This window comes from Abramis brama (assembly GCF_963993115.1).
Source record: "Abramis brama genome assembly, chromosome: 5".
NCBI lineage: Eukaryota > Metazoa > Chordata > Actinopteri > Cypriniformes > Leuciscidae > Abramis > Abramis brama.
The window spans coordinates 46,525,994-46,552,419 of NC_139967.1; the positions used below are offsets into that span (position 1 = coordinate 46,525,994).

Sequence of the window (26,426 nt, forward strand, 5' to 3'; positions counted from 1 at the left end):
TTTCAACCAGACGATCCCACAGTAGCTGCACGGGTCTCAAGCTGTCTGGCGGACATCTCGACATGGATGAAGGAACATCACCTGCAGCTCAACCTGGCAAAGACTGAGCTTCTCGTCCTCCCCGCCAATCCGTCTCTACAGCACGACTTCACTATCCAGCTAGAATCATCATCAATCACCCCATCAAGGTCGGTCAGAAATCTTGGTCAAGGTCGGTCACAAAATCACTATCCAGAACATTCTCATTCACAGTTCCATGCTGGTGGAACGCTCTCCCCACCCTCATCCGGAATGCAGAATCCCTGACAACCTTCAAAAGACAGCTGAAAACCCATCTCTTCCATGAGCACTTAACCGCATAAAAAAAAAAAAAAAAAAAAAAAAACTCCCCTTTCCCTCTAAAACTTCACTTATCGGGCTTATGCTACTCTGAATAATGCCTGAACCTCGTATCTTGAGAACTTCTTGCGTTGTTTTTTTTTTTGCCTCTTCATGATGACTCGCTTAATCTAGTCCTAATTTGTAAGTCGCTTTGGATAAAAGCGTCTGCTAAATGACTAAATGTAAATGTAAATGTAAATTAACTTAGGGGCCGCTTACACGACACCGCTCTAACCAGCATAGACAGTATAAGAAATGGACACAGCGACCCCATAGACTTCAACGGAGAAAAGTGAAGTCAATTAGAAGCTCTCACTTCCTGATGGCTGAGCGTACGCACTACGCAGACTCAAACTGAGCTTGACGATGTAGATGTGAGCAACCTGTCTGACAGTTGTAAGTCTTCTAGTAGCTGTGCCAAGAGAAATCTGAATCATTCCCTTCTGAATCTTGCAGAGACGGAGAGTGTGAGTAGGAGCTGTCCATGAGGAGCAGGAGCAACTTTATGACTCTCTATGGGCTTCTCCCTTGACTTTATCGGACTTTATGCCTCCACGTCCCCCCAATTGCCTGCGAGCTTCTCCTCCTGTCCATACGGTAATTTCTCTACTGTGCGACAGAGAGTTGCGTGGTTATGACGCAATCGTTAGCCTATTTTTTTTTACAAAAACTGCTTCTACGGGGCTATAAGGCAAGATACAAGGTAATGGAGCTGATACGGGAAGTCCAGCGCAGCGCGATAGTGCACTTTCAGAGATATATATTTTTTCTCGTGATCCGTGAGATTGTCGTTTTTTGTCGCTTAGGTTTAAAAAACAGTTTTAGTTTTTTTGTGGCATTTCCAAGCCACTTAATACCCGATGTTGTAAAGCCGGTTTTGTTGTGTGTTTTTTTAGGCTATCATAATTTTTTATGAAGATCATGCAATCATGACCATGCCGATTACAGTATATGTCACTCAGGCTTCACTAACGTGATTGGTACCATAGACTATAGGCTAGACCAGGGGTTCCCAAACTTTTCCATGCCAAGGCCCCCCAAATACCACTAGGTTCTGGCCAAGGCCCCCCTTTTGCAGGATGTGTTATTGAACCCATCGACAATACTACGGCACATGTAGAAATAAATAAATAAAACATCTAGGTGAACATCAGATTATGTGATGGTGTTTGATACCAGCCAATCAGAAAGATTATAGAGATTAAAATTTTCAAGGCAGATTCCGATTTTTTTTATTTATTGAGTTTGACCTGCCGATACAGATTTTAGCCGATTCTGATTTAATTTTTTCTAACCACTTTACAGCACACACAAATATTTATTATCCATCTATCTATCTATCTATCTATCTATCTATCTATCTATCGTAAAACACCACTTTTACCCAAACTGATTAATAAAAACAAGTTTAAATGGATACATTTTCTATAAATATTTTTGTCTTCATTTTCTTTTCTGACATAACCTACTCCAGTACTTGTTAAAACTCACTATACATGCAAATTATGTGCAGTTTAGGTACTTTTTGTGTGAAATCATATTTATTTTGTCCATCAAAAGTGTGCTATATAATAAAAGTGGGGATATTTAATTTAATTTAATCAATCAATAATACTATTGATCAGCCTTACCAAACGTGGACGTTTTTTTCCACTAGAAACAAACCTTGTTGTGTTATTTTGATTTAATACTGTGAAGCTGCTTTGATACAATCTGTATTGTGAAAAGCGCTATACAAATATACTTGACTTTAATTGAGTGTGAGCAGCGCAGCAAAAATAGACTCAGCGCCGAAACCCTCCACTTCACTACTGCTCATGCGACGCTCCTGCTTGACGCTCACGCGCTGCTCCTGCTCGCGGTGTGAATGCACTCACTGAACATGCACGCCGGAAAAAAAACCGTGCTGCTTACTTCTGCTCGCGGTCTGAAACGGCCGTAATTCACAAGGTTTCCTACATGTGCGTTCTGTGTGCATGTGTGATGCTGATGTTGCGCGATGTTATTCATGCGGCGCCCGAGTGCATTTGAATCGGCATATGTCAGACTGAAAATCACGTGAAAATCAGCTTGTCACAAGCCGATCAATCAGTTCATCTCTAAAAGATTAGCATTAAAAGTATAATGTTCAGATAGGCTATGCAACAAATTATTATAATGTTATTTCATAACAATACTCATATTAGCAAATATTTATTTTTTAACATTTTTTTAACTTTTTTTTCCGCTTTTTTTTTCAACTTGCTGCGGCCCCCCTGGCGCCCCCTGGCGGCCCCCCAGGGGGCCGCGGCCCCCACTTTGAAAACCCCTGGGCTAACCTACAGCTCCTGCACTGGGTTTCAAGCTGGCGAAAACCATTTTAGAACAGCAGCGAAAATGTATAAGTAGGCTATATAAACTTTAATATATCCTTTTATTGAAACGGGTGCTTTGCTGTGCAAAGCGACATTTCAAAACATTTCACCCGCTGGCCGCTGGTACTTTCACTTTTGCCGCAGAGACCCTTTATGTCCTATAAATGTGTCGTATTTTTGATAATCCGCGCAGATTTCAGTTGACGATTATGTTTAACGTTATTAATAACGAAACATGAATGAATGAGAAAGAAAAGAGCAGGATGTGCTTTATATTGAAAAGAAATATTAAAAGCGTGATAAGTCGCGAAAGAGAACTGAATCCTACTGACAGGATGATGCGCGCGCTCCGAGCGCAACACGGACAAGCATAGTAGCCTTTGTCTTCGGTTGTGCGCCTAAACGGCCAAATAAACACAGAAATATATCAAAATGCCAAGTCGAGTATTCCCGTTAACACATTAGATGTAAGTACTGTGTGCATTCACTCTCTCTCTCTTTCACACGCACACGAAGAGGATTTATGCTCATCAGTTGGTAACTCAACCTCACAGTGAAAGCCCTGCACAATTAATTCCATATTGCAACTTATTTATTGTTTGCTGAATATGTTTGTTTTTAGTTGTCTATGGACCTAATAATTACTACTGTTGAAATTTTATTGAAAAAAAAGCATGTTTTTAATAATAATATTATAAATTAACCCCACCCCATGATATCATCGTCCATCACGATGTTTTACTGTAAACATCGTCAACTGCCAATTTAGGGGACATCGCCCAACCCTACGCTGTGACTATACAAATCATAACATGTAAATTGGAAAATGTTGACATTATTTTATCACTTATTGGGAGCAGTATGCTAGCTGGAGCCGTTTACCTCCAGTCTTTGTGCTAAGCTAGGCTAGCGGTGGGTGCGTCAGAGTTACGGCACGCATGGAGATGAGAAGGGTATGTATGGACTTATCTAACTTGGAGGGATACGGTGAATAAGCTAAAGTCCCAAAAAGTCGGCGTGTTCCTTTAAATAAGGAAATCTATTCAGTGATTGGTCCATGCCTATGTCATCATCCAAAATCCCGTTTGTGGCACAGCAAAGTGTTGTGAATCATCTCTAAGACTGACACTTAAGATTTAGTCCTACACTTCACTTAAACTACGACTGAGATGCTTGATAACTAACTTCTAAGCGCAGCTTTGAGCCAAGTATTGTTTTACTCTTAAGTCTAGTGGTCGACCGATATTGGTTTTTTGATGGCCGATGCCGATATCTTAGAGAGCAGGGTGGCCGATGGTTAATATAAAGCCGATATTTTTATATATATTTATTTATAATAAATTAGAAAACAAATCTTTAAAATAAACATGCTTTTATACTTCAGATGGCAACTTCTTGAATCTGCAATCATATTACAGTATTTTTCACAAAGTAATTGTTTAGAAATATATAAATATGTGAATAAAAAAAAGAAGGTAAACACTGTAACAGGGCACTCAGTAATCTGGTAATTTCGTGCTGGTAATCATATTTTTTCAAATAAAGACAAGGCAACACTAATTTTACATACAGCACACAGTGAAAACAATATGAATATGACACAGATGGCAACTGGTTATCAGCATATTTTAAAATGAAGGATTTAAAGTTTTTCGACCGCGTCTCCTGTGAAGCTGATCTTCTGTTCGCATTCACTCACTTCGCACGGACCGACCGTCACTTGCAGACAGGCGGGCATACACTGTGCGATTTTCGTCCGATTTTGAGCCGAATTCTGACTCGTGCGACTCTTTTTCAGGTCGGGCCGATTTTCAGCTTTGTTGTGCGTCGTTTGCCGTGCAGTGTTCGTGCGGTGTGCAGGGGGAAACGATAGGCGATTAACCTCTCACGACCGGCAATCGGATGGTCGAATGAATTTCTGGCATGTTAGAAATTTTGGTCGCTCCTCGTGACTATCGCACAGTTGAAGCAGAGCTACGAACCGACTGCCCTAAACTCAGTGTTTTTTCCCTCACTGAAGTTTATGTTAAGGCGAGCATACACTGTGCGATGTCTGTGCGATTTCAGCAAGGAACCTACTCACACTGAACGAGTAGATCGCATGCGATGTAAAGCCAAAGCTCAGGATTTATGTGCTCACACTGTACGGTCCGAACGTCGAGCTGCGACTTGACTGCTCACACTATACGTGTGAAATATGCGCGAATCAGCGCGATAAATCCTCGTGCCAGGTTGCGCCTATGGACGATATCATGTAGCCTATCCAGAGATATTGTCAAAACAAGCATCAGCTATCAATATCAAGAAGATTTAGCATTTCCAATTTATATATTAAATTATTAGTAGGCTAGTATTATTGTATTATTATTATTATTATTATTATTATTAGGGAAGGCTACTTTTATATTAAACTGATAGGCTATTATAATTAAATAGCCACGCAACAAATTTCATAGCGCATCACCGCATAACCAACGCGCTGTGAGGATAATAAAATATTAGCCTACATAGAAGCTTTACTTCTCCTCATTAAAAATTGTCTAAAACTTTAGGTCGATTACAATGAATTATATACATATAATTAATTATTAACAGTCTATAATATGTCCGAACACTGCAATAATTCATCAATGAAAATTAAAAACAGCTTTATTTAAATTATTTTTTTTTATATAATAAAAGAGGCAAAGTGTACATCGCAGGTGGCTTGGAAGAAGTGGGTAATGCTTAATCCATTTTGCAACACGAACTGGAGGTAAACAACAGTAATAGCTTTGAACTACAGAACTTAAAGATCTCCCTTTTTTCGTTTTTTTTTTTTTTTTTTTTTTTTTTTGCAGATGCAACTGTTTTCGCGCAGGCGCAGTGAGGGAAAAAACACAGAGTTTAGGGCAATCGGTTCGTAGCTCTGCTTCAACTGTGCGATATAGTCACGAGGAGCGACCAAAATTTCTAACATGCCAGAAATTCATCCGACCATCCGATTGCCGGTCGTGAGAGGTTAATCGCCTCTCGTTTCCCCCTGTACACTGCACGAACACGGCACGACAAACGACGCACGACAAAGCTAAAAATCGGCCCGACCCGAAAAAGAGTCGCACGAGTCAGAATTCGGCTCAAAATCGGACGAAAATCGCACAGTGTATGCCCGCCTTACAGAAGTTTCATCTGCAGCAAAAAAAGAAAAAAAAAAAAAAGAAAAAAGGGAGATCTTTAAGTTCTGTAGTTCAAACTAGCTACAAATGACTGTTGCTTACGTTGCAAAATGGATTAACCATTACACTTCTTCCAAGCCACCTGCAATGTACACTTTGCCTCTTTTATTAATTTGTTAAACAATATTTTTGAAATAAAGCTGTTTTTAATTTTCATTGATGAATTATTGCAGTGTTCGGACATATTATAGACTCTTAATAATTAATTATATGCCTATAATTCATTGTAATCGACCTAAATGTTTTAGACAATTTTCAATGAGGAGGAGCTTCTATGTAATATTTTATTATCCTCACAGCGCGTTGGTTATGCGGTGATGCGCGATGAAATTATTGCGTGGCAATTTAATTAACAGCTATATCTTATATAATATTATTTAATAATGAAAGTAGCCTAGGCCTTCCCTAATTAATAATAATAATAATACAATAATAATAATTTAATACATAAATTGGAAATGCTAAATCATCTTGATATTGATAGCTGATGCTTGTTTTGAAAATATCTCTGGATACATGTATATATTGTATATGTATATGTAATATATATACATATATTGTCTATAGGCGCAACCTAGCACGAGGGTTTATCGCGCTGATTCGCGCATATTTCACTCGTATAGTGTGAGCAGTGAAGTCGCAGCTCGACGTTTGGACCATATAGTGTGAGCACATAAATCCTGAGCTTTGGCTTTACATCGCATGCGATCTACTCGTTCAGTGTGAGTAGGTACCTTGCTAAAATCGCACAGACATCGCACAGTGTATGCCCGCCTTAATGCACACTTCACAAGATATCACAGCTGGATTCGATTAAATCTGCAAGGTTTGTGAAATTAAATGTTTATTAGATATTCAGAGATTTGTTTAAATGACGTAACGTTAGTGCGCATTTGCGGAATGTTGACGGCAAATGAGAAAGTATTTTAGCCCGATTATTTGCCTTTTCTGTTACAAATAATATAAAATTACTTTACTTTGCATACCATTTACTTTCTTTGTTCACCAGTTCTGTCTAACAAAGCATTAGATATGACTGACAGAGATCGTAAATTAATGAAGACAGAGAATGTGAGCACTGTTTCATCTGAGGAGCTGCCGTTGCCTTTCTCTTCTGGCGCTGGTGTTCTCAGCGCCGCCCGTCAAAATAAAATTCCCGCTTCCAACATATCGGCCAATCAGAAAAACTTATCGGCCTTGGCGATATATCGGTCGACCACTACTTAAGTCCATTCTTAGCAGTGTTCTTGTGAGTAATTCTCAAAGGCTTGATAAATAACGGTTCAGATTTGTTGAAAGCTTCACGGTGTCTGGTCAGAATAGTGATGTTTCACAGCAAGAGTACCGTTACAAGAGTACAGTAAGGTGGTTTATCTTTAAAGATCAGCAAAACATTGGTCTCTTTAGGCGGTTGAGCCTTCGTCCTCCATTGTGCCTTTGAAAAGAGTCATGTGATCGTGGTTGATGTTCACCTGAGTTGAATCATTCTATAATTCTATAGTTGATTTCAATTGGTTTGTTTTGAATTCCTAATTCTTAATATTACCAGTTTACTCAGTCGCTTTGGTACAATTGTTGAATCATGCTTAACATTTGCAAACCAGTGAGTTAATTTTTCAAAATAATTGTAATCAAAGTTTGAAACACAGTGCAAAACAGTTACAGACATTAAAGCAAAAGTACACAACATTTATGTGGTCTTTTATAAGTCTGTATTCTTTATATTTTACTTAGTTTTGAAACCAGTTCAGTCCAGCAGAAGAGCTCAAACCCAGAGTCCAGCTGTGTGTCTATGAAGAGTTACCGCTCTATGGATCCGCCACAGAACTTTAAGAGTGGAGACAAACAGTCTGATCTCAGGTATATCATTTCTATAAAAGATGTGCTTATTGTATTTGATTTTTATGAAATTGCTATTAATATACTGCAGTTTAATGAGTTACAATCTTGCTAGTTTCAGTCACTATTAATGATTATCATTGTGCTCTTGTGTAAAGCTCTATGTATTGTATTGTTAATACATTCACTCACTGTAAAAGCTTTTGTTACTCAGTTAATGACACAATTACATCAATATCAGTGTGTCTGATTTTTAACCCTCTTCATTCTGATTTAAGGTCAAACCTTCTATCCAGACCAGTTAAAAACAAAACTGTTTACAAGCCGGTGATTCAACCACAAGACTTTAATGAAAGCATGTATCCTGGTTTCAGGTAAAATGCAGGACTTTTTTGTTGTTGTTGTTTAATTTTAGGTGCTGCAATTCACATCACAAATCACTCAAACACATGATTAATGATTAACACATTTCAGAAACCTAATGATGTTCTGTGTCCCATAAATAGTTTTGTAAATTATGGCTATTTACTTCTCTAACTTGTGTAATAATGTGGTATTTTAATCTTACAGCAATGACTCTAAACCTGCTGAAGTCCTCAACACATTGAGATCAAATCTGAGACAGAAGTTTGAGTGTTTGTATGAGGGAATATCAAAGCAGGGAAACCCAACACTCCTGAATGAGATCTACACAGAGCTCTACATCACAGAGAGTGAAAGTGGAGAGATCAATAATGAGCATGAGGTGAGACAGATTGAGACACAGTCCAGGAGAGCAGCAACAGAGGACACACCGATCAAATGCAGTGACATCTTTAGACCTTTACCTGGACAAGACAAACCCATCAGAACTGTGCTGACAAAGGGAGTCGCTGGCATTGGGAAAACAGTCTCTGTTCAGAAGCTCATCCTGGACTGGGCTGAAGAGAAAGAGAATCAGGATGTCCAGCTCATATTTCCACTCGCTTTCAGAGAGCTCAACTTGATGAAGGACAAAACACTCAGTCTTTCAGATCTTCTTCATGTCTTTTTCCCTGAAACAAAAGAAATGGAAATATCCAGTGATGAATATAAAGTGTTGTTCATCTTTGATGGTCTGGATGAGTGTCGTCTGACTCTGAACTTTAAGAGCGAAGTGAAACTGTGTAATAAATCTGAATCAGCCTCAGTGGACGAGCTGCTGACGAACCTCATTGTGGGGAATCTGCTTCCCTCGTCTCTCATCTGGATCACCTCCAGACCAGCAGCAGCGGATCTCGTCCCCTCTGAGTGTGTCCATCGAGTGACAGAGGTACGAGGCTTCAGTGACACACAGAAGGAGGAATACTTCAGGAAGAGAATCAGTGATCAGAGTCTGGCCCACAGGATCATCTCACACCTGACATCATCAAGGAGCCTCTTTATTATGTGTCACATCCCAGTGTTCTGCTGGATCTCAGCCACTGTTCTAGAGAAGATGTTGAGTGAAGCAGAGAGAGGAGAGATTCCTAAGACTCTCACTCAAATGTACACACACTTCCTGCTCATTCAGACCAACATCAAACATGAGAAGGACTATGAGAAGAAAGTGAAAGATGAAGACATGATTGTCAAACTAGGGAAACTGGCTTTCCAGCAGCTTGTGAAAGGCCACCTGATCTTCTATGAGGAAGACCTGAGCGAGTGTGTCATTGATGAGACAGAAGCATCAGTTTACTCAGGATTGTGCACTCAGATCTTCAGAGAGGAGTTGGGCTTGTATCAGGGGAAAGTCTTCTGCTTTGTTCATCTGAGCATTCAGGAACATCTAGCAGCTCTATATGTGCATCTCTCCTTTATCAACAATAACATCAATGTGTTTGACCAGATTACCAAACCAACTAATGGAGACAAAGTTTCACTATCTGATCTCCATCAGAGAGCTGTGGATAAGGCTTTAGACAGTAAAAATGGGCATCTGGACCTTTTCCTTCGTTTCCTTCTGGGTCTGTCAGTGAAGTCTAATCAGAGTCTCTTACAAGGACTAAAGACACAGACAGCAAACAGCTCTCACAACAATAAGAGAACAGTTGACTATATTAAAGAAAAGATCAGTGAGAATCCCTCTCCAGATAAATACATCAATCTGTTTCACTGTCTGAATGAACTGGGTGATCTTTCTCTAGTGAACGAAGCTAAACCTCATATGAGGTCTGGAGGATTACGTGATGTGAAACTCTCCTTGTCTCAGTGGTCAGCTTTAGTGTTTGTGTTGTTGTCCTCAGAGCGGACACTGCAGGAGTTTGACCTGAAGAGCTTAATTGGAGACAGAAATGATCAGTAAGTAACACTGAGTACAATTATTACAGTCTAAAACATTATGAACAAAGAGAAACTAAGAGATCAGAGGTGTTTAAATCACGGGACACAGATTGATTTCTGGGATATTGTACATAATTTGCGGGTGTTTCTCAAACCATGGCTGTGTCCTAGTGAGTCTGCATATCTCGACTGCCACGTCATCAAGCGCCTCTGAAGGCCGTCTCAGTTTGAAGGATGTTTTGAAGACAGACTTAATTTTGTGTCTTTAATTCAGCTCATTTTGAAGGATGCATCAAGTATATCCTTCGTGTTCTTCAATCTCCCACAATCCTTTGCACACATTCTAATTCATGTAAAAGAACTGATGGAAAACGAGTCGGCATTGAGTTTATCTGCGTTCATTATGAAATTTAAGACACAGATAATGTATTCGGAGATGAAGGCATATATGTTATCTTTTGTTTCTGTGTAAATTAATCACTGAACACTAAACTGACAATAATGTAAGCCACTGGGAGACACAGACGGCGGTCATTCACTGTATTGCATTAATAAAAAAGCCAGTTAAAGGTACAATATGCAAGAATTTTGCATTAAAATATCCCATAATCTCAAGGCCAGTGTTATATATTTTGTTAAGTTGATTACTTACAATATCCCAAATGTTTCCAACTATTTTTAAATCGTGAGAAAATTGCGATTTTAACCAAGGAAACGGGGCGTCAGAGCAGGGGGGAGCTGGGAGTCGCCAGTCAGTTGCGTCATATCCGTGTTACCCTCGGTTTCCGCTCGTACTGCGTGGAGTCCTGGACAAATGCGGAAGTTGTAGTTGTAGCATCTATCAAGCAACACACGTTAGCTTGTTTCTTGCAGTCATTATGGAACACAATTATTCTTTACCGATTGCAGCTGGTTCTGTCGACAAAGCATGCTTAATTTTATATTTTCCAAATGTAGCATTCGGCCATTGTTATGTTTATGTAAGGGAAGTATTATTGCTTTAGATTTGTGTTTAGTTTAATTACATTGTTTATCACGTCTGGTGTTTATGGCCATGTAAATAAATATAGCATGTGTTATACACGGGGCGGCCTTAAGCATCTGGGGGCCCGTTTAAATAACTAATATGGGGCCCTACCCACATAAAACATAAACATAATAGAGCAGAAAAAGCAAGAATTCCTGTTGGTTTGCATCAATGGTATATTATTTTATTACGTGCACTTTCAGCTTCATGAACAGGCAGCTCAACATAGAAATAATCCAACCTTATTTGATTAAAACTATATACAATTATACAGCGTTTTACGTTGGAATAAGCCTCGCCCTTTCACGCAGGGCAACTTCACTGTTTAATTGATTTGCGCAGTATATTTTCAGCTGTCTGGGCTGACTTAAAAAAACAGCTCAAACATCCCCTCAACTTGAATTATTACGGAGCCCGGGAAGTCAAACTGTGGGAGAAAAAACCCCAAAACAATCTGTGGCGACGGTTTTGCAAAATCTGTCCGCTCAGTTTATAAACCGTACTCACGAATTCTCAAACTGTTCCCTCGGTTTAACAAATCGCGCTCACGGATTAATAAACCGTACCCACGAGTTTCTAATCCGCGCTCTTAGACTTATAAACCGTGCCTTCAGTTTTTGCAAATTTTTTTTTGCATTGGCAATCGCTTTATTTTCATAGGCTATAACCTAACCTTTTACAGGTTTGGATAAAATAGGCCTACATTTTTTTTTTAAATAAATTATTTTATGATAAAAATATTACTGTCTTAAGTGAACTAATTTATAGTTATAAACTCAAATAATAATAATAATAATAATAATAACTAGAAAAAAAAGTTTGTTGGACAAACTTTAAGTTGGCTTGAGAAAGCCGGACCAGAGAGTTTGAAGAAGTTAAAAGTAGTTAGAAGTTTAAAGTAGTTAGAAGTTTGAAGTAGTTTGAAGTTTAAAGTAGTTTAAATTTTGATTGATAAATCAGTTAGAAAGAAAGAATAGTTAGAAAGAAAGAAAAGTTAGAAAGAAAGAAAGAAAGAAAGAAAAAAGAAAGAAAGATTAGTTAGAAAGAAAGAAAGAAAGAAAGAAAGAAAGATTAGGTATAAAGAAAGAAAGAAAGAAAGAAAGAATGGTGGATTAGTTAGAAAGAAAGAAAGAAAGAAAAAGAAAGAAAGAAAGAAAGAAAGAAAGAAAGAAAGAAAGAAAGAAAAAGAAAGAAAGAATGGTGGATTAGTTAGAAAGAAAGAAAGAAAGAAAGAAAGAAAGAAAGAAAGAAAGAAAGAAAGAAAGAAAAAAAGAAAGAAAGAAAAAAAAAAAAGAAAGAAAGAAAGAAAGAAAGAAAAAGATTAGAAAGAAAGAAAGAAAGAAAGAAAGAATAGTTAGAAAGAAAGAAAAGTTAGAAAGAAAGAAAGAAAGAAAGAAAGAAAGATTAGGTATAAAGAAAGAAAGAAAGAAAGATTAGTTAGAAAGAAAGAAAAAAGCAAGATTAGTAAGAAAGAAATTAAAGTAAGAAAGAAAAAAGAGAAAGATTAGTTAGAACGAAAGAAGAAAGAAAAAAATAAAGATTAGTTAGGAAGAAAGAAAAGTAAGAAAGGAAGAAAAAAGAAAGATTAGTTAGAAAGAAAGAAAGAAAAGTAAGCAAGAAAGAAAAGAAAGATTAGCTAGAAAGAAAGAAAAAGAAAAAAGAAAGATTAGCTAGAAAGAAAGATTAGGTATAAAGAAAGAAAGAAAGAAAGATTAGTTAGAAAGAAAGAAAAAAGCAAGATTAGTAAGAAAGAAATTAAAGTAAGAAAGAAAAAAGAGAAAGATTAGTTAGAACGAAAGAAGAAAGAAAAAAATAAAGATTAGTTAGGAAGAAAGAAAAGTAAGAAAGGAAGAAAAAAGAAAGATTAGTTAGAAAGAAAGAAAGAAAAGTAAGCAAGAAAGAAAAGAAAGATTAGCTAGAAAGAAAGAAAAAGAAAAAAGAAAGATTAGCTAGAAAGAAAGATTAGAAAGAAAGAAAAAAGCAAGATTAGTAAGAAAGAAATTAAAGTAAGAAAGAAAAAAGAGAAAGATTAGTTAGAACGAAAGAAGAAAGAAAAAAATAAAGATTAGTTAGGAAGAAAGAAAAGTAAGAAAGGAAGAAAAAAGAAAGATTAGTTAGAAAGAAAGAAAGAAAAGTAAGCAAGAAAGAAAAGAAAGATTAGCTAGAAAGAAAGAAAAAGAAAAAAGAAAGATTAGCTAGAAAGAAAGATTAGCTAGAAAGAAAGAAAGTAAGATTAGGTAGAAGGAAAGAATGAAAGAAAGACATTAGTTAGAAAGAAAGATAGATTAGTAAGAGAGAAAGAAAAAAGAAAGAAAGGTTAGAAAGAAAGATAGATTAGTTAGAATGAAAGAAAGAAAGAAAGAAAGAAAGATGGATTAGTTAAAAAGAAAGATAGATTAGTTAGAAAGAAAGATGGATTAGTTGGAAAGAAAGAAAGAAATGACTGATTAGTTAGAATGAAAGAAAGACATTAGTTAGAAAGAAAGGTAGATTAGTAAGAGAGAAAGAAAAAAGAAAGAAAGGTTAGAAAGAAAGATAGATTAGTTAGAATGAAAGAAAGAAAGAAAGAAAGATGGATTAGTTAAAAAGAAAGATAGATTAGTTAGAAAGAAAGATGGATTAGTTGGAAAGAAAGAAAGAAATGACTGATTAGTTAGAATGAAAGAAAGACATTAGTTAGAAAGAAAGGTAGATTAGTAAGAGAGAAAGAAAAAAAGAAAGAAAGGTTAGAAAGAAAGAAAGATAGATTAGTTAGAATGAAAAAGATAGATTAGTTAGAAAGAAAGATTGGTTAGTTAGAAAAAATGAAAGATGGATTAGTTAGAAATAAAGAAAGAAAGATGGATTAGTTAGAAAGAAAGATGGATTAGTTGGAAAGAAAGAAAGATAGATAAGTTAGTTAGTTAGAAATATAGATAGATTAGTAAGAAAGAAATAAAGAAAGATACGTTAGTTAGAAAGATAGATAGATTAGTTAGAAAGAAAGAAAGAAAGATTAAGTTAGTTAGAAAGATAGATAGATTAGTCAGAAAGAAAGAAAGATAAGTTAGTTAGAAAGATAGATAGATCAGTAAGAAAGAAAGATAAGTTAGTTAGAAAGATAGATAGATCAGTAAGAAAGAAAGAAAGATAAGTTAGTTAGAAAGATAGATAGATAAATAGATTAGTAAGAAAGAAAGATTAAGTTAGTTAGAAAGATAGATAGATCAGTAAGAAAGAAAGATAAGTTAGTTAGAAAGATAGATAGATCAGTAAGAAAGAAAGATAAGTTAGTTAGAAAGATAGATAGATCAGTAAGAAAGAAAGAAAGATAAGTTAGTTAGAAAGATAGATAGATAAATAGATTAGTAAGAAAGAAAGAAAGATAAGTTAGTTAGAAAGATAGATAGATAAATAGATTAGTAAGAAAGAAAGATTAAGTTAGTTAGAAAGATAGATAGATCAGTAAGAAAGAAAGATAAGTTAGTTAGAAAGATAGATAGATAGATTAGTAAGAAAGAAAGAAAGATAAGTTAGTTAGAAAGATAGATAGATAAATAGATTAGTAAGAAAGAAAGATTAAGTTAGTTAGAAAGATAGATAGATCAGTAAGAAAGAAAGATAAGTTAGTTAGAAAGATAGATAGATAGATTAGTAAGAAAGAAAGAAAGATAAGTTAGTTAGAAAGATAGATAGATAAATAGATTAGTAAGAAAGAAAGATAAGTTAGTTAGAAAGATAGATAGATTAGTAAGAAAGAAAGATAAATTAGTTAGAAAGATAGATAGATTAGTAAGAAAGAAAGAAAGATAAGTTAGTTAGAAAGATAGATAGATTAGTAAGAAAGAAAGATAAGTTAGTTAGAAAGATAGATAGATTATTCAGAAAGAAAGATAGATTAGTTAGTTAGAAAGATAAATAGATTAGTAAGAAAGAAAGAAAGATAAGTTAGTTAGAAAGATAGATTAGTTAAAAAGAAAGAAAGAAAGATAGATAAGTTAGAAAGATAGATAGATTAGTTAAAAAGAAAAAGAAAGATAGATAAGTTAGATAGATAGATAGATAGATAGATAGATAGATAGATAGAGATAAAGTTTGAAGATAGATAGATAGATAGATAGATGATAGATAGATAGATAGATAGATACAGGTTGAAGATAGATATATAGATAGATATATAGATAGATAGATAGACAGACAGACAGACAGACAGACAGACAGACAGATAGATAGATAGATAGATAGATGATAGATAGATAGATAGATAGATAGATAGATAGATAGATAGATAGATAGATAGATATAAAAGGTTTGAAGATAGATAGATAGATAGATAGAGGTTGAAGATAGATAGATAGATAGATAGATAGATAGATAGATAGATAGATAGATAGATAGAGGTTGAAGATAGATATATAGATAGATATATAGATAGATAGACAGACAGACAGACAGACAGACAGACAGACAGACAGATAGATAGATAGATAGATAGATAGATAGATAGATAGATGATAGATAGATAGATAGATAGATAGATAGATAGATAGATAGATAGATAGATAGATAGATAGAGTTTGAAGATAGATAGATAGAGTTTGAAGATAGATAGATAGATAGATAGATAGACAGACAGACAGACAGACAGACAGACAGACAGATAGATAGATAGATAGATAGATAGACAGATAGATAGACAGATAGATAGAGTTTGAAGATAGATAGATAGAGTTTGAAGATAGATAGATAGATAGATAGATAGATAGATAGATAGATGTAGAATGGTAGTTTAATTGAGTCTAGGGCTTCAGGGAGTTTAGATTTGAGTTTTTGGCTTGTACACTAATGGGCCACCGTAGTCTTGGCTCAATTTGAACAGTCTGCAATGAAAGTCTATGGGATTTTTATGGTTTTTAATATTAATTTTTAAGAAAACTGAAAGTCAAATCAGTCTGAAAAGATATAGCACACCAAGTCAGAACAGTATGAAGGTCTGACCCGAGTTTGGAGTATGTAGCTTGAACGGTCTAGGAGGAGTTAGTGTCCCAAAATTTGCGGTCAGAAAAAGAAGAAGAAGAATAACTAGAATTCACATTTTCTTCAGGAAATGTACAGTGGTGCTTGCAGTGGCAAAACTCGCCACTCGGTTGCTAGGGTGTTGTACATGATTGCATACGAACCAACAACCATGCCTGTACGATGTTGTGGAGCTGAAATATGGCTTCTATATGTTTCAATATGGTTGCTAGGTGGCTCTTAATGGTTGCTAGGCTGTGAATACACAGTTACCATGGTGATATTTACAGACTGTTTTCCAACTGAAACTAATGAGCCAACCCCCATCTCTATACAATATTCTGATGCAGAGATGTAGGTCTTGTAAAATGGTTGCTAGGGTGCTCTGTTTGGTTGCTATGGAGATGCTTGTCAGCTGCTAATGATGAAACTGCAAAGGCTTCTTGTCAGTATGAATGATATAAACCAACGCCCATCTCTATACGATGTTCTGATGCAGAGATATACGTTTTGCTAAACGGTTGCTAGGGTACTCTATTTGGTTGCTAGCGAGTGGCTTGTCAGCTGCCAATCATGAAACTCTAAAGGCTTATTGTCACTATGAATGATATAAACCAACTCCCATGTCTCTGCGACATTCAGAATGGAAGATATGCCTCTTTGGATTTTGGTTGCTAGGGTACTCTGTTTGGTTGCTAGGGAGTAGCTTGGCAGCTGCCAATCATGAAATTCCAAAGGCTGCTTGTCAGTATGAATGATATAATCCAACTCCCATGCCTCTGTGACATACAGAATGGAAGATATCCCTCTTTGGATTTTGGTTGCTAGGGTACTCTATTTGGTTGCTAGCGAGTGGCTTGTCAGCTGTCAATGATGAAATTCCAAAGGCTTCTTGTCAGTATGAATGATATAATCCAACTCCCATGCCTCTGTGACATTCAGAATGGAAGATATGCCTCTTTGGATTTTGGTTGCTAGGGTACTCTGTTTGGTTGCTATGGAGTTACTTGGCAGCTGCCAATGATGCAATTCCAAACGCTTCTTGTCACTATGAATGATATAAACCAACTCCCATGCCTCTGTGACATTCAGAATGGAAGATATCCCTCTTTGGATTTTGGTTGCTAGGGTACTCTGTTTGGTTGCTAGGGAGTGGCTTGTCAGCTGCCAATCATGAAACTCAAAGGCTTCTTGTCACTATGAATGATATAAACCAACTCCCATGCCTCTGCGACATTCAGAATGGAAGATATGCCTCTTTGGATTTTGGTTACTAGGGTACTCTGTTTGGTTGCTTGGGAGTGGCTTGTCAGCTGCCAATCATGAAATTCCAAAGGCTTCTTGTCAGTATGAATGATATAATCTAACTCCCATGCCTCTGTGACATTTAGAATGTAAGATATGCCTCTTTGGATTTTGGTTGCTAGGGTACTCTGTTTGGTTGCTATGGAGTGGTTTGGCAGCTGCCAATGATGAAACTCCAAAGGCTTCTTGTCAGTATGAATGATATAAACCAACTCCCATGCCTCTGTGACATTCAGAATGGAAGATATCCCTCTTTGGATTTTGGTTGCTAGGGTACTCTGTTTGGTTGCTAGGGAGTGGCTTGTCAGCTGCCAATCATGAAACTCCAAAGGCTGCTTGTCAGTATGAATGATATAAACCAACTCCCATGCCTCTACGACATTCAGAATGGAAGATATCCCTCTTTGGATTTTGGTTGCTAGGGTACTCTGTTTGGTTGCTATGGAGTGGCTTGTCAGCTGCCAATCATGAAACTCCAAAGGCTTCTTGTCACTATGAATGATATAAACCAACTCCCATGCCTCTGTGACATTCAGAATGGAAGATATCCCTCTTTGGATTTTGGTTGCTAAGGTGCTCGACAATGGTTGCTAGGGAGGGGCTTGGAAGTGTTGAGGTGATTCATGATTGGCTGTTTGCTGCCCCGAGTCAAATGAGACCACCCCCATGTTTCTATGACAATTCAGTCTGGAGATATCTCTTTGAACTCTTTCAATGGAAGTCTATGGAACTTGTTGCTAAGGGGCTCTAAATGGTTGCCAGGGCGTGGCTTGATAGCTTCACAATGATCTTGAGAGACTGATTGGTCATCTGAGTAAAATGAGCCCTCCCCCTTGTCTCTATGACACTGTGATCCAGAGCTACGTTCAATACAAAGTCCCTATGCAATTTACCATAGTAGGAAAAGCATGTGTGTTTCACGGGACGTTCCTTCCCCATAGTAAGTCAATGGGGCAACTTCGGGCATCTCCTGCCCCCCAGGGGTGCAACTTTTACCCCATTGTGAGGTATGCTCTTACAGAACCTGTCAGCCTCTTCAAATGTGGCAAATCACACGTTTCTGCGAAATCCTCGCTCAGAGCTACGTGTGGTCAAAGTTCGTCGCAATGTTAAGTCAATGGGACTTTTTTGGCCGCTTTTTCGCCCCTGGGGTGAACACCGCACCCCCGATCGCTTATAAAAGTCATAGCACACCTCTCCTTAATGAGCCGGTCGATTTGACACCTCATTCATGGGTCTGAGACAAACGGTGCGGGGCGAGTTACGCGCCAAACTTTGTCCAGAATAATAATAATAAGAACTAGAATGTACATTTCCTGAAGAAAATGTGAAGTGGTGCTTGCAGTGGCAAAACTCGCCACTGGGCAGATGCTAACACAATTAACATGTTGTGATACCATGATATACCACGTTTTATCATTTACCACGATTTACCATGTTTCTAAGATGATTTACTACGATTTACCACATTCCAGCATGATTTACTATGATTAACATGTTGTTAGAATGATGCTAGCAGGATTAGCATGTTGCTAGCATGATTAGCATGTTGGTTGGATGATGCTAGCATGATTAGCATGTTGCTAGCATGCTTTTAACAAGATGCTAGCATGATTAGCATTTTGCTAGCATGTTTTTAGCTAGATGCTAACATGATTAGCATGTTGCTAGCATTATGCTAGCAAGATTAGCATGATGCTAGCTTGATTAACATGTTGCTAGCATAATGCTAGCATGATTAGCATAATGCTAACATGATTAGCATATTGCTAGCTTGATTAGCATGTTGCTAGCATGATGCTAGCTTGATTAGCATGTCGCTAGCATTATGCTAGCTTGATTAGCATGTTGCTAGCATGATGCTACCATGATTAGCATGTTGCTAGCATAATGCTAGCATGATTAGCATGTTGCTAGCATGATGCTAGCTTGATTAGCATGTTGCTAGCATGATGCTAGCTTGATTAGCATGTTGCTAGCATGTTTTTAGCAAGATGCTGTTGCCAGGTGGTTGCTAGGGTGTTCTGGGTGGTTGCTATGGTGTTGCTAGGCAGTTGCTAAGGTTGCTAGGCAGTTGCTAGGGTATTCTTGGTGGTTGCTAGGGCGTTGCTAGGTGGTTGCTAGGGTGTTCTGGGTGGTTGCTATGGTGTTGCTAGGCAGTTGCTATGGTATTCTGGGTGGATGCTAGGGCATTGCTAGGCAGTTGCTAGGGTGTTCTGGGTGGTTGCTAGGCAGTTGTTAGGTGTTCTGGGTGGTTGCTAGGCAGTTGCTAGGTGTTCTGGGTGGTTGATAGGCAGTTGCTAGGGTGTTCTGGGTGGTTGCTAGAGTTTTTTGTGGTTACTAGAGCATTTCTAGACGTTGCTAGGGTGTTCAGGGTGGTTGCTAAGGTATTTTTGTTAGTTGCTATGGTGTTACTAGGTGGTTGGTAGTTGTCAAATATGGTTACTATGGAGTTTTTATAGAGTTCTTAAAATCTTTAATAACGAGTGCCTTCAGTACGGCACTCGGCCTGCGGCCTCGTGCCTATGGCCGAATAGGCACAAGCATGGAGCGATATCGCAAGGCCACGAGAGTAAAATTGCTTTAAAAAATACAAAACATTTTAAAAAATGTTTTTTTTTGGTTTAGGGTGGTTGCTAGGGAGCTCTTAGTGGTTGCTAGGGTGCTGAAACTGGTTGCTAGGGTGTGGCTATGAAGATTTTAGGCCATTACTTATTGGCTGCTTGATAATATAAATCCTCTGAGGGAGAGAGAGAGGGAGAGACGCAGGGGTGTCAGGCCCTTTGGAGTCTGTGTGTGTGAAAACGTCGGTTGGGATTCAAATATTTTTAGAACTCCCAATGTAAAGTCAATGGGACTTTTTTGGCCGCTTTTTCGTCCGCTGTGCGAACATCGTACACCCGATCGCTTAGAAAAGTCATAGCACACCTCTCCTCAATGAGCCGCTCGATTTGACGCCTCACTCAGGGGTCTGTGACAAACGGTGCGGGGCGCATTACGCGCCAAACTTTTGTCCAGAATAATAAAAAGAAGTAAAAGAATAACTAGAATGTACATTTCCTGAAGAAAATGTGAAGTGGTGCTTGCAGTGGCAAAATTCGCAACTGGGCAGATGCTAACACAATTGACATGTTGTGATACCATGATATACCACATTTTAGCATTATTTACCACGATTTACCATGTTTCTAAGATGATTTATTACGATTTAACATATTCCAGCATTATTTACTATGATTAACATGTTGTTAGAATGATGTTAGCAGGATTAGCATGTTGTTAGCATGATTAGCATGTTGGTTGGATGATGCTAGCATGATTAGCATGTTGCTAGCATGATGCTAGCTTGATTAGCATGTTGCTAGCATGTTTTTAGCTAGATGCTAACATGATTAGCATGTTGCTAGCATGATTAGCTTGGTGCTAGCATTATGCTAGCTTGATTAGCATGTTGCTAGCATAATGTTAGCATTATTAGCATGTTGTTAGCATGATGCTAGCTTGATTAGCATTATGCTAGCTTGATTAGCATGTTGTTAGCATGATGCTAGCTTTATTAGCATGTTGGTAGCCTAATGCTAGCATGATTAGCATGTTGCTAGCATGATGCTAGCTTGATTAGCATGATGCTAGCATTATGCTAGCTTGATTAGCATGTTGTTAGCATGATGCTAGCTTTATTAGCATGTTGGTAGCCTAATGCTAGCATGATTAGCATGTTGCTAGCATGATGCTAGCTTGATTAGCATGTTGCTAGCATGATTAGCATGTTGCTAGCATGATGCTAGCTTGATTTAGCATGTTGCTAGCATAATGCTAGCATGATTAGCATGTTGCTAGCATTATGCTAGCTTGATTAGCATGATGCTACCATTATGTTAGCTTGATTAGCATGTTGTTAGCATGATGTTAGCTTTATTAGCATGTTGGTAGCATAATGCTAGCATGATTAACATGATGCTAGCATGATGCTAGCTTTATTAGCATGTTGGTAGCATAATGCTAGCATGATTAGCATAATGCTAGCATGATGCTAGCTTGATTAGCATGTTGCTAGCATGATGCTAGCTTGATCAGCATGTTGCCAGCATGTTTTTAGCAAGATGCTGTTGCCAGGTGGTTGCTAGGGTGTTCTGGGTGGTTGCTATGGTGTTGCTAGGCAGTTGCTAAGGTGTTCTGGGTGGTTGCTAGGCAGTTGCTAGGGTATTCTTGGTGGTTGCTAGGCAGTTGCTAGGGTGTTCTGGGTGGTTGCTATGGTGTTGCTAGGCAGTTGCTATGGCATTTTGGGTGGATACTAGGGCATTGCTAGGCAGTTGCTAGGGTGTTCTGGTTGGTTGCTAGGTGTTCTGGGTGGTTGCTAGGCAGTTGCTAGGTGTTCTAGGTGGTTGCTAGGCAGTTGCTAGGGTGTTCTGGGTGCTTGCTAGAGTTTTTTGTGGTTACTAGAGCATTTCTAGACGTTGCTAGGGTGTTCAGGGTGGTTGCTAAGGTGTTTTTGTTAGTTGCTATGGTGTTACTAGGTGGTTGGTAGTTGTCAAATATGGTTACTATGGAGTTTTTATAGAGTTCTTAAAATCTTTAATAACGAGTGCCTTTTGTACGGCACTCGGCCTGCGGCCTCGTGCCTATGGCCGAATAGGCACAAGCATGGAGCAATATCGCAAGGCCACGAGAGTAAAATTGCTTTAAAAAATATTTAAAAAATAAAAAAATGTTTTTTTTTGGTTTAGGGTGGTTGCTAGGGAGCTCTTAGTGGTTGCTAGGGTGCTGAAACTGGTTGCTAGGGTGTGGCTATGAAGATTTTGGGCCATAACTTATTGGCTGCTTGATAATATAAATCCTCTGAGGGAGAGAGAGAGGGAGAGACGCAGGGGTGTCAGGCCCTTTGGAGTGGTGTGTGTGTGAAAACGTCGGTTGGGATTCAAATATTTTTAGAACTCCCAATGTAAAGTCAATGGGACTTTTTTGGCCGCTTTTTCGTCCGCTGTGTGAACATCGTACACCCGATCGCTTAGAAAAGTCATAGCACACCTCTCCTCAATGAGCCGCTCGATTTGACACCTCACTCAGGGGTCTGAGACAAACGGTGCGGGGCGAGTTACGCGCCAAACTTTGTCCAGAATAAAAATAAGAATAATAATAATAAGTATGAGCAATAACAATAGTGATGCTTTTAAAAAAGCACCACTAATAATAAGTATGAGCAATAACAATAGTGATGCTTTCAAAAAAGCACCACTAACTAGAATGTACATTTCCTGAAGAAAATGTGAAATGGTGCTTGCAGTGGCAAAACTCGCCACTCGGTTGTTAGAGTGTGGTACATGATTGCATACGAGCCAACAAACATGTCTGTACGATGTTCTGCTGCTGAGATATGGCTTATTCGTGTTGTTCAGGTGGTTGCTAGGGTGTTGCTAGGGTGTTCTGGGTGGTTGCTAGGCAGTTGCTAGGGTGTTCTGGGTGGTTGCTAGAGTGTTGCTAGGCGGTTGCTAGGGTATTCTGGGTGGTTGCTAGGGCGTTGCTAGGCAGTTGCTAGGGTGTTCTGGGTGGTTGCTAGGCGGTTGCTAGGGTACTCTGGGTGGTTGCTAGGGCGTTGCTAGGCAGTTGCTAGGGTGTTCTGGGTGGTTGCTAGGGCGTTGCTAGGGTGTTCTGGGTGGTTGCTAGGCGGTTGCTAGGGTGTTCTGGGTGGTTGCTAGGCAGTTGCTAGGGCATTGCTAGGGTGTTCTGGGTGGTTGCTATGGTGTTGCTAGGGTATTCTGGGTGGTTGCTAGGGTGTTGCTAGGCAGTTGCTAGGGTGTTCTGGGTGGTTGCCATGGTGTTGCTAGGTGGTTGGTAGGGTATTTTGGGTGGTTGCTAGGCAGTTGCTAGGGTGTTCAGGGCTGTTGCTAAGGTGTTACTAAGTTGTTGGTAGTTGTCACAGATGATTACTATTGGAGTTCTTAGGATTTTCTTGGCATGATTTAGCACTTACCTAATCGCTATTAGCATGTAGCTATTCACAGCTAGCATGTGTAACATGTTGGAGTTCCTCTTTGCTAGCATGAGTCAAAAGAGCCAACCCCCATCTCTATACGATGTTCTGATGCAGAGAAATAGGTCTTGCAAAATGGTTGCTAGGGTACTCTTTTTGGTTGCTAGGGAGTGGCTTGGCAGCTGCCAATCATGAAACTCCATAGGCTGCTTGTCAGTGTGAATTATATAAACCAACTCCCATTCCTCTGTGACATTCAGAATGAAAGATATCCTCTATGGACTTTGGTTGCTAAGGTGCTCGACAATGGTTACTATGGCGGGGCTAGCAAGTGTTGTGGTGTCTCATGAATGGCTGTGTGCTGCCCTGAGTCAAACTTGTCTTAACCCCATCTCTTTATGATGTTCTGATGCAGAGATATAGGTCTTGCAAAATGGTTGCTAGGGTGCTCTGTTTGGTTGCTAGGGAGTGGCTTGGCAGCTGCCAATCATAAAACTCCAAAGGCTGCTTGTCAGTATGAATGATTTAAACCAACTCCCATGCCTCTGTGGCATTCAGAATGGAAGATATCCCTCTATGGTTTTGGTTGCTAAGCTGCTCGACAATGGTTGCTAGGGAGGGGATAGGAAGTGTTGAGTGATTCATGATTGGCTGTTTACTGCCCCGAGTCAAATGAGACCACCCCCATGTTTCTATGACAATTCAGTCCAGAGATATCCCTTTGATCTCTTTCAATGGAAGTCTATGGGACTTGTTGCTAAGGTGCTCTAAATGGTTGCTAGGGCGTGGCTTGATAGCTTCACAATGATCCTTAGAGACTGACTGGTCGTCTGAGTAAAATGAGCCCACCCCCTTGTCTTTCTGACACTGTGATCCAGAGCTACGTTCAATACAAAATCCCTATGCAATGTGTAGGATACATTCATGGGCCGTCCTACACCATTGTAAGTCAATGGGAAACTTTGGGACGCTCCTGCCCCCCAGGGGTGCAACTTTTACCCCAATGTGACGTATGTTCTTACAGAGCCTGTCAGCCTCTTCAAATGTGGCAAATCACACGTTTCTCCGAAATCCTCGCTCAGAGTTACGAGTGGTCAAAGTCCATCGCAATGTTAAGTCAATGGGACTTTTTTGGCCGCTTTTTCGCCCCTGGGGCGAACACCGCACCCCCGATCGCTTATAAAAGTCATTGCACACCTCTCCTCAATGAGCCGGTCGATTTGACACCTCACTCAGGGGTCTGAGACAAATGGTGCGGGGCGAGTTACGCGCCGAAATGTTGTCCAGAATAATAATAATAACTAGAATGTACATTTCCTGAAGAAAATGTGAAGTGGTGCTTGCAGTGGCAAAACTCTCCACTTGGTTGCTAGGGTGTTGTACATGATTGCATTCGAGCCAACAACCATGTCTGTACGATGTTGTGGAGCTGAAATATGGCTTCTATATGTTGCAGTATGGTTGCTAGGTGGCTCTAAACGGTTGCTAGGGTGTGAATTCAGTTACCATGGTGATAGTTACAGACTGTTTCCCAACCAAAACAAAAGAGCCAACCCCCATCTCTATACAATGTTCTGATGCAGAGACATGGGTCTTGATAAACGGTTGTTAGGGTCCTCTGTTTGGTTGCTAAGGAGTGGCTTGGCAGCTGCCAATCATGAAACTCCAAAGGCTGCTTGTCAGTATGAATGATTCAAACCAAATCCCATGCCTCTGTGACATTCAGAATGGAAGATATCCCTCTTTGGATTTTGGTTGCTAGGGTACTCTGTTTGGTTGCTAGGGAGTGGCTTGTCAGCTGCCAATCATGAAACTCCAAAGGCTTCTTGTCACTATGAATGATATAAACCAACTCCCATGCCTCTGCGACATTCAGAATGGAAGATATGCCTCTTTGGATTTTGGTTACTAGGGTACTCTGTTTGGTTGCTTGGGAGTGGCTTGTCAGCTGCCAATCATGAAATTCCAAAGGCTTCTTGTCAGTATGAATGATATAATCTAACTCCCATGCCTCTGTGACATTTAGAATGTAAGATATGCCTCTTTGGATTTTGGTTGCTAGGGTACTCTGTTTGGTTGCTATGGAGTGGTTTGGCAGCTGCCAATGATGAAACTCCAAAGGCTTCTTGTCAGTATGAATGATATAAACCAACTCCCATGCCTCTGTGACATTCAGAATGGAAGATATCCCTCTTTGGATTTTGGTTGCTAGGGTACTCTGTTTGGTTGCTAGGGAGTGGCTTGTCAGCTGCCAATCATGAAACTCCAAAGGCTGCTTGTCAGTATGAATGATATAAACCAACTCCCATGCCTCTACGACATTCAGAATGGAAGATATCCCTCTTTGGATTTTGGTTGCTAGGGTACTCTGTTTGGTTGCTATGGAGTGGCTTGTCAGCTGCCAATCATGAAACTCCAAAGGCTTCTTGTCACTATGAATGATATAAACCAACTCCCATGCCTCTGTGACATTCAGAATGGAAGATATCCCTCTTTGGATTTTGGTTGCTAAGGTGCTCGACAATGGTTGCTAGGGAGGGGCTTGGAAGTGTTGAGGTGATTCATGATTGGCTGTTTGCTGCCCCGAGTCAAATGAGACCACCCCCATGTTTCTATGACAATTCAGTCTGGAGATATCTCTTTGAACTCTTTCAATGGAAGTCTATGGAACTTGTTGCTAAGGGGCTCTAAATGGTTGCCAGGGCATGGCTTGATAGCTTCACAATGATCTTGAGAGACTGATTGGTCATCTGAGTAAAATGAGCCCTCCCCCTTGTCTCTATGACACTGTGATCCAGAGCTACGTTCAATACAAAGTCCCTATGCAATTTACCATAGTAGGAAAAGCATGTGTGTTTCACGGGACGTTCCTTCCCCATAGTAAGTCAATGGGGCAACTTCGGGCATCTCCTGCCCCCCAGGGGTGCAACTTTTACCCCATTGTGAGGTATGCTCTTACAGAACCTGTCAGCCTCTTCAAATGTGGCAAATCACACGTTTCTGCGAAATCCTCGCTCAGAGCTACGTGTGGTCAAAGTTCGTCGCAATGTTAAGTCAAT

At 39.1% G+C, this 26,426-nt stretch overlaps 1 protein-coding gene across 2 annotated transcripts in view; it reads left to right on the top strand.

Moving 5' to 3' along the window:
• Window positions 1-26,426, top strand: part of LOC311083995 (protein NLRC3-like) — a 441,701-nt gene that overhangs the window by 256,709 nt on the left and 158,566 nt on the right. For both annotated transcript variants that reach the window (XM_084115780.1, XM_084115781.1), the window contains one exon: window positions 7,685-7,810. In XM_084115780.1, coding sequence (XP_083971906.1) covers window positions 7,685-7,810 — 126 coding nt within the window. The remainder of the gene's footprint in view (window positions 1-7,684; window positions 7,811-26,426) is intronic.